This window comes from Saccostrea cucullata, unplaced genomic scaffold (assembly GCF_032062105.1).
Source record: "Saccostrea cucullata isolate Sc308-1 unplaced genomic scaffold, CSIRO_AGI_Scuc_v1 ctg562, whole genome shotgun sequence".
In the NCBI taxonomy this organism is placed as follows: Eukaryota; Metazoa; Mollusca; class Bivalvia; order Ostreida; family Ostreidae; genus Saccostrea; species Saccostrea cuccullata.
The window spans coordinates 207,212-220,480 of record NW_026924174.1 but is presented as its reverse complement, the minus strand read 5'-3'; the positions used below and the strand labels follow the sequence as shown (position 1 = coordinate 220,480).

Below are 13,269 nucleotides of genomic sequence, written 5' to 3'. Positions count from 1 at the left end.
ATTAATTGTAAATTTAGGTCAACTTTGAAGTGACCTTGAGACCACGCCCTTTGCCCCAGGAAAATTCCCCGTGCAAATTTTAATCTTCGACATATCCTGATCCTTGTATGTAAGTTTGGTGAAAATCTGCCTGGTGGTTATGGAGAAGACGATTTTTTAGCAACCAGTACTTTTGGTTTTGTTTTCCTGATTATCTCCCCTTGTTTAAGGGTCCCAACCCTAATTTTAGTATAAATGGAAGCCCTTGGGCCAAGGTTACCCTGTGACAAATTTGGTACTGATTGGCCAAGGGTTCTTGAGTTATGGCCCATATTCTAAAAAGTTTACACACACCGCACAAATGGCCATAGCATTAGCTCCTTGAGCCTTTGGCTCAGAAGACTAAAAAACTAAAAATTAACACACTGCACACTGAAAAAAGTGTTATGAGTATAGTTTGAATTTCCTCAACAATACATATTATATAGATTATTGACCCTAGGTATATGAGTGCATTCCTCAAAATGATACTAGTCTTGCATTACTGCAATATATTTAAGTGACTTTTTTTATCCTTTTTATTATATTTATTTTGTACATATTTGCATTTTATGCTAAGCTCACCTGATGACAGCAGTTTTCATAAATTTGTCATCTTCAAGGTCATAAAGACACAGCAAAATGTTGACAACAATGACATCCAAGTTGTTACCAATACTTTTATCTACCATCTGAAAGAATACGTAAAGGTAAAATAATTAAAAAAAAAAAATTATAAGGCCTGCCCCTAAATAAAATGTGATATTTTCAGGTTTGGATGTAAGGAATAATTTAAGATAGGATTGTTTTAGGGGCATCCCTGCCCTAGGGTCGAAATTCACAAACAAGAGGCCCATGGGCCACATTGCTCACCTGAAAAGCTTTGACCATTCTGTTCTTTAGCAGATTCCCCCCTTGTTATACATATTGTGACCCCACCCTACCCACTGATCATAATTTAGACAGTCAATTTGAAACCTACACTACCCCAGAATGCTTCCACATAAGTTTATTTATTTCTATGTAAAACTTTGATTCCCCATTGTGGCCCCGCCCAACCCCCTGCAGTTATGATTTGAACAATTTAGAATCTACACTACACCAGGCTGCTTCCACATAAGTTTCAGCTTTTCTGGCCCTGTGGTTCTTGAGAAGAAGATTTTTTTTCTTTTTGTCTTTTCTTGATTATCTCCCCTTGTGAGGGGACTTGGTCCTTCGTTTTAACAATTTAAATTTCCTTTCACCCATGGATGTTTTGAATTAAGTTTGGTTAAAATTGGACCAGTGGTTCTTGAGAAGACGTCGAAAGTGTGAATTTACAGACGGAAGGACAGCTAGACAGACAGACAGATAGCTAGACAGGCAGACGGATGACGAAGAAAATGTGTGTGATCAGAAAAGCTCACTTGAGCCTTCGGCTCAGGTGAGCTAAAAACCTACAAAAAATAAGGAAACCTGATTTTGATAATCTGCTTCAAATTTTTACCTTTAAACCTGATAGTCAGACTAGTTCAGTTGATATACATGTGCTGACTATTTTACCGTGCAAACTAACTTTTTAAAGTCGGGGTTTGAATCCACCTTGTACCACACTTTTAAATTTTCACCTTTTCAAAGACTATCTTAATATTTTTTTAATAGACTTGTGTATTTTCCCTCAATTATCTATCCTTTATGCATGCCCATGCTTGATATAAGAAAAACTAAAGAGATATCAAATCGTAACAATCCAATGTACAGTTGTTAGTCAGGCGGAACAAACCTCAGCATAAGCACACTTTCTCCGACGACAAGAATAACTCACTCTGTGTTACTCAATAAAGGTATTGTTGGCAGCATTGAGCTGCAATGAATTTTAAATGTATCGATTCCTTAGAATTTAATCGCATTGATTTTAGCTACATATATCAGTAACTGTACTCCCTTGAATTTGATTTAGGCCTATATAATTTGCATGTTTTATTATATTCATGGATAAAATAGCCTAGATATAAAGAATAGAATTTCAGAGACAGTAAACATTACCATTATGCACATTGAGAAATTAAACCAAACCTCAACTAGGGCTAATTGTAACGGGAACCGTTACAGATGTTCCCCAAACGCTCCCCAACTCCCTTTTGGTGCCTTATTCCCTGTAAGCTTCATTAAATAAGACAAACGCGATACATTTAAGACTTTAACAAAGTTTTACCAGAAGTATTCAATTTCAGCATCGCACGCATGCGCATTTGAATGCATGTGCGTAATGACCATATCATCTTGTCTACACTATTGATATATTTTGATATACTAAATATTACCGCATTTAATCCAAAAATATGTTTAATCTAGTGTATTTGGAATTTTACTCATTTCACGTGCAAGCACGTGCATGCATATGCAAGACGACCATACCCTTTTGTATGGAGTCTATAATGTCTATCTATGTTCTGAATCCCATCCTGTTTGGTTGAAAACCAAGGGAGTTATAGCTATTCAAAGTTTAAGCCAATCAGATTGCAGCGCACGTGCATGTGCGTGATTTGATTGTATTTCGTCAAAAAACAAAAAAGATATTGAGATTTTTGTTTCAGTCAATCAGAGAAAAGTACACGTGCAAACACGTGCATGCATGTGCATGATGACTACACCATCTTGTAGGAGTCTATTATATCTGTCTATGTTCTAAATCCCATCCTGTTTGGTTGAAAAACAAGGGAGTTATAGCCATTTAAAGTTTTAGCCAATCAGATTGCAGCGCACGTGCATGCACGTGATTTCATGACAATTGCTATATATCATATTGTAGGACATCCTAAAGTATGCCCATGTTTAAAATTTCATAGCAAATTGTCAAAAAACAGAAAAGATATTGAGATTTTCGTTTCAGCCAATCAGAGCGAAGCACACGTGCATGCAGGTGAGTTCGTGCTAATTTGACAGTGTCACATTCTCTACACTATTAATATATCTTTATATAATGAGTTTCAAATCATTTCATTAAAAAATGTAAAAGTTATAGCTATTTTAAATATATAAGTCAATTCACGTGTTGCACGCGCCCGCACGTGCATGCGTATGCGCACAACATGACCTTCGTTCCGCACACCTACACTACACACCCATTAACCCTAAAAAGGTTTTAGGTCAGTTGGGTGAACAGTTTCTGAGAACACTCGCGGACAATAAAGTACCGGAGAACAAAGAAGAAAAAAAAGAATAATAATAATAACTAGATACGATCTCGTTGCGAGCAACGAGAGGTCTTCCGTCCGTTTTATGAAAAGAAATTCACGTAAAATCGAGCTGAAAAGAGATTCAAAATTTTTGTCACAAGGAGAATTGAACGCATGTCGCCAACGTGAATGCGCTTTTTTTTTACTTTTTTATCCCCAACGCGCTAACCATTAAGCTATAGGGAGTACTGCTCTAAACATACTTGTGTATACTTTTGCAACAGTTCACCTGTCTAAGAATTATAAAAAGCATTCATAATTTTGCGCCAAACACCACGAGTAAATATTTTACGCCTTTTCTTTGGACTGATCTATTAAATAGGGATGATAGCTTCAATTAAATTTTAAAAATAAAACATTCTTAGCGCCTTTATTTTATTTCGACGTTAAGAAAGTATATGTAACACATTATACACATTACATATCGTTTCTAGCCTAGTTACACTAAAGCAGTGAAACGGAAATTAAGATTTAAGATTGACACTCAATTGCAACTTACCTGTACTACTGTAACGTGTCGGACCTGAGCGGTCAGTAGGTCCGTGCTCGGATTACCGAGATTTACTGGGGATATGAGTGAATGCAATATTTACAGAAAATAATATGACACCTGCCTGGTGTCTTTAAATCAAATGACCTAAGTGCTTTGTACAATTATATATCTTCAGTTCATACCGGCACCTGCCTGGTGCCATATGACAATTGCTTCACTATACAACTGACTATATAAGTCAACAGCCACCTGCCTGGTGCCTCTTGATTTAGCCTTTAACACCTGCCTGGTGTCTTACTGCTTACCAAGTTGCCTATATAACTATAGCCAAGTAGCTAAAATATACTTACACAGTATTAAACTTTGTAAGAGCTTCTCTGTCCTAATGACAAACCTATAGCTAACGTCACACAGCTATATTTTAACTAGTCACTGACTACGGCAACATTGCACGATTCGATTTGATAGATACACTAATTGGTTTCTGAACCAAAGTGAAGACACCAGCCAATTGGCCGTACTGCCCCCTTGTACCTCAACTTAATCAATGATCATAAGTCATCAGATATCATATTGATAAAATACAATAGACTGCCTTTCTGTTGGCAACACTATTATTATTTTCTAACAGAACATCATTTATCAATAATACTTGTATACTTCTTTTGTCAATTGACCAATTAATTACAATATTTACATCGATTATCTATTATAATATAAACAAGTAACGGGAGGTAACTCCTCCAACCATTTCACAACTACGTGAGAGTCGAAGTAGTTTTTTTACATTTCATGTATCCTTATGTCAGAATGGTTTAATCAAACGCTCAGCTGCCTCCATAAACCCCTACTCGCGAAATGGCGGAGTTGACAGAGACAGCCGCCATCTTGGTCCCGCTTCGGATTTTCAAAAATTAATATCTAGAGTTCTGATTAACCAATATCCAAACAACTTTTATAGTAAGCATCAATCAAAAGGTCTCTATTAGCATTCCAAAAATAAATAAAAAATATTGAAAAACAAAAAAGTTAGAAAATACGCTTTTTTCCATTCGCATCTCCTAACGACAGGAAGTATTGACGACGAACGAAAGGTCGCGTCCTGGATAGTATATATCACGATCTATAATCCCTGAAAGTTTCACATTTATATCTTCTACCGTTCTTGAGATTAACCGTAGACAAAATGTCATTTTAAATTCAGAAAATGTCCCGTAACTTGGCACCAGAAGCGAATTTTCAAAAAATCTCTCGGAAAAAATAACTTCAGATAATAACACATAATTTCTGTAAATTTCATGAAAATCCACCCAGTAGTCTTCGAGAAATCGCGTGCACAAAATTTGGTGTACGGAAAAATAATAATAATAATAATAATAATAATAATAAGAAACAATAGAATCACTATAAGGTCTTCCGTGAAGACGGAAGACCTTAACTAGATGCGTTCTTGTTGTTAGGGCAACAAGTAGGTCTTCCGACTGACTTTTCTTTAGAGTTCTATGCTGCGTCATCCCATGAAATAGATTTCAGAATATATTTTTTCGTTTACGTTCATTTACAGTAGTTTCACAACACAGATCGTGATTGTTCCAGGTATTTCACAAAATATCTCCAAATATAGCTTTTAAAAATCGGCAAAATGTTCCACACATGTTATAAAAGAGTGAAAAGTAATTTGCAACTGAAAAAAGACAAAAAGAAAGAAAAAATTTGGGGAACGCCTCGAGCGGGATTCGAACCCCCGACAGTAAGACAAAGATTGGTTCGGTCATATCTTGGCAATAAACAAAAGCATGAAGAAAATGAAAACATATATAGATATCTTTGAAGACGCTCTATAAACCCTGTAAATCCGAAAGAAAAATATTGAAAAACAAAAAAGTTGAAAAATTGAACTTTTTGAATTCACATCCGTTTGCGACCGGAAGTAGGAACGACAAAAAATGAAGGACGTTTGGCACATCTACATGTGATGTTCTTTCATGTCCATAAGTTTCATTGTCATATCTTTAGCCGTTTTCGAGAAAAGTAGTGTACAAAAATCCATTTAAAAAATACAAATTTCCCCAAAAATCGCGAACGGAAGAAAATTTTCAAAAAATGAAAAACACGTCTGGAGATATTAACCTGATGCATCTTTCCTGTAAAAATCTTTTAAATCCGTACAGTCACAGCTGAGATATCACCATAAAAATGAAAAAAAGAATAATAATAATAATAATAATAGGAAACCGACGGAAAACAATAAGGTCTTCCAAAGGAAGTCGGAAGACCTTAACTAGATGTGAAACTCGTTGCGAGCAACGAGAGGTCTTCCGTCCGATTCCGGAAGGAAAACGTTAAATCGAGCAGAAAAATTGAAAAAGATTTGCACACAAGGGGGATTGAACCCAAGTCGCCAGCATGAAACTCCAACGCACTAAATACTACGCCATTGCGACCTCTACTCTAAATCTACTTGTATATATGTACAAAACAGTGCTTCTATCTTAAAATTATGAAAGGCAGGTCACTATTCAAAATTTAGCGATAAACGCCACAAGTTAATCTTTGCGCCTTTTCTTTGGAATGTTCTATTAAATAGGTGTGATATCTTCAATGAAGTTAAAAAAAGAACGTTTTTATAGTCTATTCAAGGTTTACAAAGTATATTAACACATTTTACAAATTCCATATTGTATATATGAATTTAACACTAAAGCGGTGAAACAGTTATGAATTTTTAACTTTTTTCAGTTTCCTTTGTATCCCCAAAGTGAACTATCCCGATTAGTAAGTCGACAAAGGTTGAAATGTTTCGCCAAAAAACATGGCTCCTCCTACAGCGGTCATGGAATCAGATATCATTCTTGATCAATAACTCTGAGACAAGAATGCTAAAATAAACTCCATGAAGCGATCTTTTAAAAAACATCTTATTTTTGTCTTATTTATTAGTTTAATATGACACAAGTGTGCATAGGAAAAATAGTTGTTAAGATTTAAACTTAAAATATTAATTGATATTCTTTTTTGAGAAAGCATTACTTATAAGCATGATTAAAGATCTGTTTTTCCATGGTAAACAAAAGATATTAGGTGTCGAATTTCCTCTGCACACTTAGTGTTTTACCAATTATAGAAGACGTTAGTTTGACACAGAACTGCAACGAAACTACGACGTGACAATCCAAGTATTCCTTTACATTTCATTTATCCTTATGTTACTTTCGTTCAAGCAAACGCTCGGCTGCCTCCTTAAACCCCTATTGCGAAATGTCGGCGTTGACAGAGACAGCCGCCATTTTGGACCCGCTTCAGATTTTTGAATGCTAATATCTAGAGTTTAAATTTATCAACATTCAAACAAATTATATAGTAAGCATTGTAAGGAGGGTTTCTATTAACATACCAAAAATAAATGAAAAATACTGAAAAACAAAAAAGTTAGAAAAAACGATTTTTTAAAATTTGCATCTCGTAACAACCGGAAGTACTGACGACGCACGAGAAGGTGATTCCGCAAACCACAAAGTGACAAACTATCGTCTCCAATAAGTCTCCAGGTCATATCTTCAGCTATATTTGAGAAAAAAGGGCGACAAAATCGCATTTTAAAATCAGGAAATCGTCCATAACTTGGCACCAGAAGCGAATTTTCCAAATTTCTCTTCGGATGTAACAACTTCATATAATGACACATATTTTCTGAAAGTTTCATGAAAAACCGCTGAATAGTTTTCGAGAAATCGCCTGGACAAAATTTTGTCAAAAAAAAGAATAATAATAAGATCTAGATGAGATCTCGTTGCGAGCAACGAGTAGGTCTTCCGTTGAATTTCTCGATAAGATGAGATGTGATTTTGACTGAGATATTCGTTAAAAGAGAACGACATTAAGTTTTCCATCATTAATTTAAAAGTTTCTGTTTTTTTATCAGGATATTCTGAACATCTTTTGTTCAATATGGCTTTTTTAAATAATCCCTCTTTTCGAAACGTAAAGCATAAAAAATATACATTTTGGCCCTTTGCAACCTCTTATTACGTAACATATGATAAAATTTTTTATAATATATTGTTGCAAATCGTTAAGATAAATATCTTTGCTTCTCAGTATGGATACTTATCGAAAATATTTATCATGAAAGAGTTGAAGATGAAAGACTTTTGACCCCTCTAAGCCCCTAATTTAAGGAGTCAGCCCCATATTTTCTCGATATCAAATGAAAGGTCTTGTGATTTCAAAGACTTTTTGTTCAACACCTATCCAGAGATTTCTTTTCCTTGTGGAGATATGCTTCATATACATATTTAGGGGTCAACCTTACAAGTCCTTAATTGGACCGCTTTACAAAAATTCAAAGTATGCATATTGTTCAAAACATTTTTCAGACCATTTTTTGTTCAATATTGCTTATCAAAATATTCCCCCTTTTCGAGATATAAAGCATAAAAAATTTGATATTCTGGCCCCTTCTGACCCTTAATTACGTAACATATGATCAAAATTGTATCATATATTGTTACAAATTGTTATGATAGATACTTTTGCTTCAGTAATGCATAACAAAATATTGATCAATAAAGAGTTATAGAAAAAAGACTTTTGGCCCCTCTGAGCCCCTTATTTGAGGGGGCAGCCCCATTTTCTTGATATCAAATGAAAGGTCTTGTGATTTCAAAGACTTTTTGTTCAACACCTATCCAGAGATTTCTTTTCCTTGTGGAGATATGCTTCATATACATATTTAGGGGTCAACCTTACAAGTCCTTAATTGGACCGCTTTACAAAAATTCAAAGTATGCATATTGTTCAAAACATTTTTCAGACCATTTTTTGTTCAATATTGCTTATCAAAATATTCCCCCTTTTCGAGATATAAAGTGTCAAATATTTAACATTCTGACCCCTTGTGACCCTTAATTACGTAACATATGATCAAAATTTTATCATATATTGCTGCAAATCGTTAAGATAGATACTTTTGCTTCAGTAATGCATAACAAAATATTGATCAATAAAGAGTTATAGAAAAAAGACTTTTGGCCCCTCTGAGCCCCTTATTTGAGGGGGCAGCCCCATTTTCTTGATATCAAATGAAAGGTCTTGTGATTTTGAAGTTTTTTTGTTCAACACTTATTCAGAGATTTCAATGCGTTGTGGAGATATGATTAATGAAAATATTTAGGGGCCACTCCTACAAGTCCTTAATGGGGCCGTTTTACAAAAATTCAAAGTATGCATATTGTTTAGAATATAATTCTGACCATCTTTTGTTCAATATTGCTTATCAAAATATTCCCACTTTTCGAGATATAAAGCGTCTAAGATTTGACATTCTGGCCCCTTGTGACCCCTAATTACGTAACATATGATCAAAATTGTATCATATATTGTTGCAAAGCGTTAAGATGAATACTTTTGCTTCAGTAATGTATAACAAAATATTGATCATTAGAGAGTTATTGATAAAAGACTTTTGGCCCCTTTGAGCCCCTAATTTGAGGGGTCAGCCCTATTTTCTTCATATCAAATGAAAGGTCTTGTGATGTTGCACATTTTTCCTTCAATATGCTTTAACAAATTATGAACAGGTGTGAAGATATGAAACAAAATATGTCAAATTTTGTGAGATATTTCTGAGACATTTTTTCGGGCCCTACCGAGCTCCGGCGCCTTTTGCGCTAGAAAGATTTGGAGACCCAATTACAACTCACCAAACCTTCCTCTATTTTCACTAAAAATCTTAAGTCGATATCTTGAGTCGTTTCGGAGGAGTTTCCTGGACAAGCCGACCCTCTGAAAATCAGAAAATCGTCCATATCTCACGACCGGAAGTGAGATAATCAAAAAGCAAAAAAACCTATCAAGATCAATTAAATATCTTTCAGATCTGAAAGTTTGGTATAAATCGGACGAGCCATCTCTGAGAAATCGCTTGCACAAAATCGGTTGGAAGAAAAATAATAATAATAATAGGGAAAAAGAAACCGAAGAATAACAAGAAGGTCTTCCGTTGGAGACGGAAGACCTTAATAATAATAAGAAACAGTAGAATCACTATAAGGTCTTCCGTGAAGACGGAAGACCTTAACTAGAATCGATCTCGTTGCGAGCAACGAGGGGTCTTCCGTCCGATTCTGAAAAAAAAAACCTGTAAAATCGAGCTGAAAATAATTTGAAAAATTGGTGGTGATTGAACCAGGGTTACCTGCAAGTATTTCCAACGCGCTTACCTTTACTATATTGGGACCACTCTTCTAAATTTATTTGTAAATATTTCTGCAACAGTATATCTGTCTTGAAATTGTGAAAGGTTGGTCACTATTCATAATTTCGCGCCAAAATCTTCACGTCTTTTCTTTGGAAAGTTCTATTTAAAAGGGGTGATAGCTTCAATAAAATTAAGAACGTTCTCATAGCTTAAATTGTGAGTTTTAAAAGTCATTTAATACGTTCAATGTACGAGACATAAAACATATCGTTTATACGCAAGTAATACGAAAGCAGTGGAATATGGCTATGATTCTTTAACATATTTCAATTTCCCAATTAGTTTCACATTTATTAAAAAACTGAAACTGAAAAACGTTCCTCACCCAACGACGGTCAAGGATTAAGATACCATTTATGTTCAATAACTTGAATTAGATCTATTAGAAAACAAATGTTTACATAAACTTCATTAAACGATCTTTTGAAAAATGGTTTACTTATTTTATTCTTTTCTATTAGTTTGCATGGGAAAACAGTGGCCGCGTTTTATACTCACTGAATATATTGTTTCTTGATAAACTTATGCTTACATGTATATTAATCGTGATTCAAGATCTGTTGTTCCATGATGCAAAACAAAAGGTTGTAGATATAATATTTCATTTGTACATGTAGTCTCGTCTTTTTCTAATTTGAGAACCACTTAAAACCAATTTGAGAAGACCTCGAATTAAAACTTTAGGCCATATAAAATTAATCTTTAGATTCTCATCCCCGCCCGCCCCGATGTTTTTTATTTTGATTTTTGGGTATTTTCATGTATTTTTATTCTGTAAGAATTTGGGTCAAAGTTTAAGAGTTATCTCCCGTCTGTATTAAAAGTCGCATGTCGCTATTTACAAAATGTATAGCAAAAACGCCATGTGAAGAATGGAGAAAAATCGGCAATAAAAGCAGTTTAAATGTGTAAGGAAAAGATAATTTGTCAGTATAGAGAAGGCAGAGAAGAAAAAATAGCATAAACACATATAGATACCATCACTGGCAGGAGCAAGTATGTAGAGAGATTGTAACTAAGTAAAAATAGACGAGGAAAGTCAAGTTATATATAACGATCTCCAGCTGTGTGACTTAGCTTTGAAATAAAAAAAAATCTACAACATCGTAGACAGACTTAAGAGAAGGCCTAGATTTTTCAGTAGAATAATTATTAGAACATTTATATAGATTTTGCAAAATAAGAAGTCACGCATACACAATTTATTGGTATCCCCACCTCATTTTGTTCAGGGTGTGCCGTATAATGTGTACTTGATAATTTGTTAATTAACAATAAATATTTAACTTTTAAAGCAAAAATTTTCTTTAAATATTTAAAAGAATATGAAAAGAATTAAATCTATTCATATTTGCATTAAGGTAATGAAAGAAATGTGTACGGGGCGTCCATTGTTTTGTTGATACTTAGGCCTATATATAAATTAACAATTATAAAAAATAAAAAATAAAATCCGCCCACCCGCCCCAATTTTTTGGCAAATTAGGATGAGAATCTAAAGATTAATTTTACCTGGCCTTAGTTGAAACAGAATTGCAACGTAACTACGACGTGACAATCAAAATACTCTTTTACATTTCATTTATCCTTATGTTAGTTTCGTTCAACCAAACGCTCAGCTGACTCCATAACCCCCTGCGCGCTAAATGTCGGAGTTGACAGAGAGAGACGCCATTTTGGATACGCTTCGAATTTTCAAATGTTAATATCTAGAGTTTGGATTTATCAATTCATAAACAAATTATACATTAAGCCTAATTAGAAGGATTATTATTAAACATATCGAAATGATTAAAAAATATTGAAAAACAAAAAAGTTAGAAAATTCCCCTTTTTAAATTTTCATCTGGAAACAACAGGAAGTACTGACGATGAACGAAAGGTCGCGTCCTGGATAGTGAATATCACGATCTATAATCCCTGAAAGTTTCACATTAATATCTTTTACCGTTCTTGAGATTAACCGCAGACAAAATGTCTTTTTTAATTCAGGAAAAGGTCCGTAACTTGGCACCGGAAGCGAATTTCCAAAAAAATCTCTCGGATAAAATAACTTCAGATTATAACGCATTGTTTCTGAGAATTTCGTGAAAATCCACCCAGTAGTCTTCAAGAAATCGCGTGCACAAAATTAGATGGTCAGAAAAATAATAATAATAATAAGAAACAATAGAATCGCTATAAGGTCTTCCGTGAAGACGGAAGACCTTAATAATAATAATAATAAGAAACCGAGTAAAAACAATATGTTCCCAAACTCCGTTTGGGGAACATAACTAGAGCAAAGCTCGTTGCAAAGCAACGAGTAGGTCTTCCGTTCTGTTTGACCGGAAGTAGCTTTCATTTTTAACAAAAATGAGAAATAACGCCCAAAAATGCTTTGAATCCTCTAAAGCTAAGTTAATTAATGCAAAAAAAGCCATTTTTTGCTACTTCCGGTTTGACCGGAAGTAACGACGACGGACGGAAAATTAATTTTTAAGCTCCCAGAGACATATGTTACCCAAAAACTTGTCAAGAACGGCAAATATACGCTTTTTTCGACTACTTCCGGTTTTGCCGGAAGTGACGACGCTGGACGTATTTTGACGACTCTGATAGATTAAGCTTGACATTTTGAACAACTTTGCTTCTTTGATATATTACAAATTCTCAATACTTTTTGAGATATAAAGGAAAAACTTTCGACCCCTCTAGGCCCTTAATTTTAGGGACCAGCCCTTTTTTTCGAGATATCATTTGAAAGATCTTCAAATTCTACACTTCTTTTGTTCTACATGCTTTAACAAAATATTTCTAGGTAAAAAGTTATCGTAGAAAAGGTGTTTAAAATTTTGAAATTCTTGATAGGGCTATTTTCGGGCCATAGCGAGCGTCGGCGCTTCGCACTTCCGGTGGTTGTGATATACGAAATTCATTTCTCCAAAAGTTACTCTAGCATCACTGAAAATTTCATGCTTCTATGTTAAGTGCTTTTTGAGAAAACTGCCGGACAAAGTGACCCTCTGAAAATCACTAAAACGCGGAAATCTCAAAACCGGAAATGACGTCATCAAAATAAACAAGAGACCCAAGGGCCTTGAATCGCTCTTCTGATAAATTGTACAACCTATCACTTCTATTTGAAGCCTCTAACCTTAAGTATCCTAAGACCCAAGTTGCATCAAATGACAAAGTTTGATGATTTTTAGCCAATAATGACTGAAAATATTTTTAATAATAAAGCTATAAAAAAACCATAAGTACATCACAGTGACCTATATTAAGATTGAAATTTTCTG

At 34.5% G+C, this 13,269-nt stretch overlaps 1 protein-coding gene across 1 annotated transcript in view; it reads right to left on the bottom strand.

The window, feature by feature from the left end:
- Positions 1-603: 603 nt before the first annotated feature.
- LOC134265914 (serine-protein kinase ATM-like) overlaps positions 604-13,269 on the bottom strand; it is a gene marked incomplete at its 3' end in the record, with an annotated part of 201,307 nt that continues 188,641 nt past the window's right edge. Inside the window, exon 18 of the mRNA XM_062748129.1 lies at positions 604-710. Within this exon, the coding sequence (XP_062604113.1) occupies positions 604-710 (107 nt within the window). The remainder of the gene's footprint in view (positions 711-13,269) is intronic.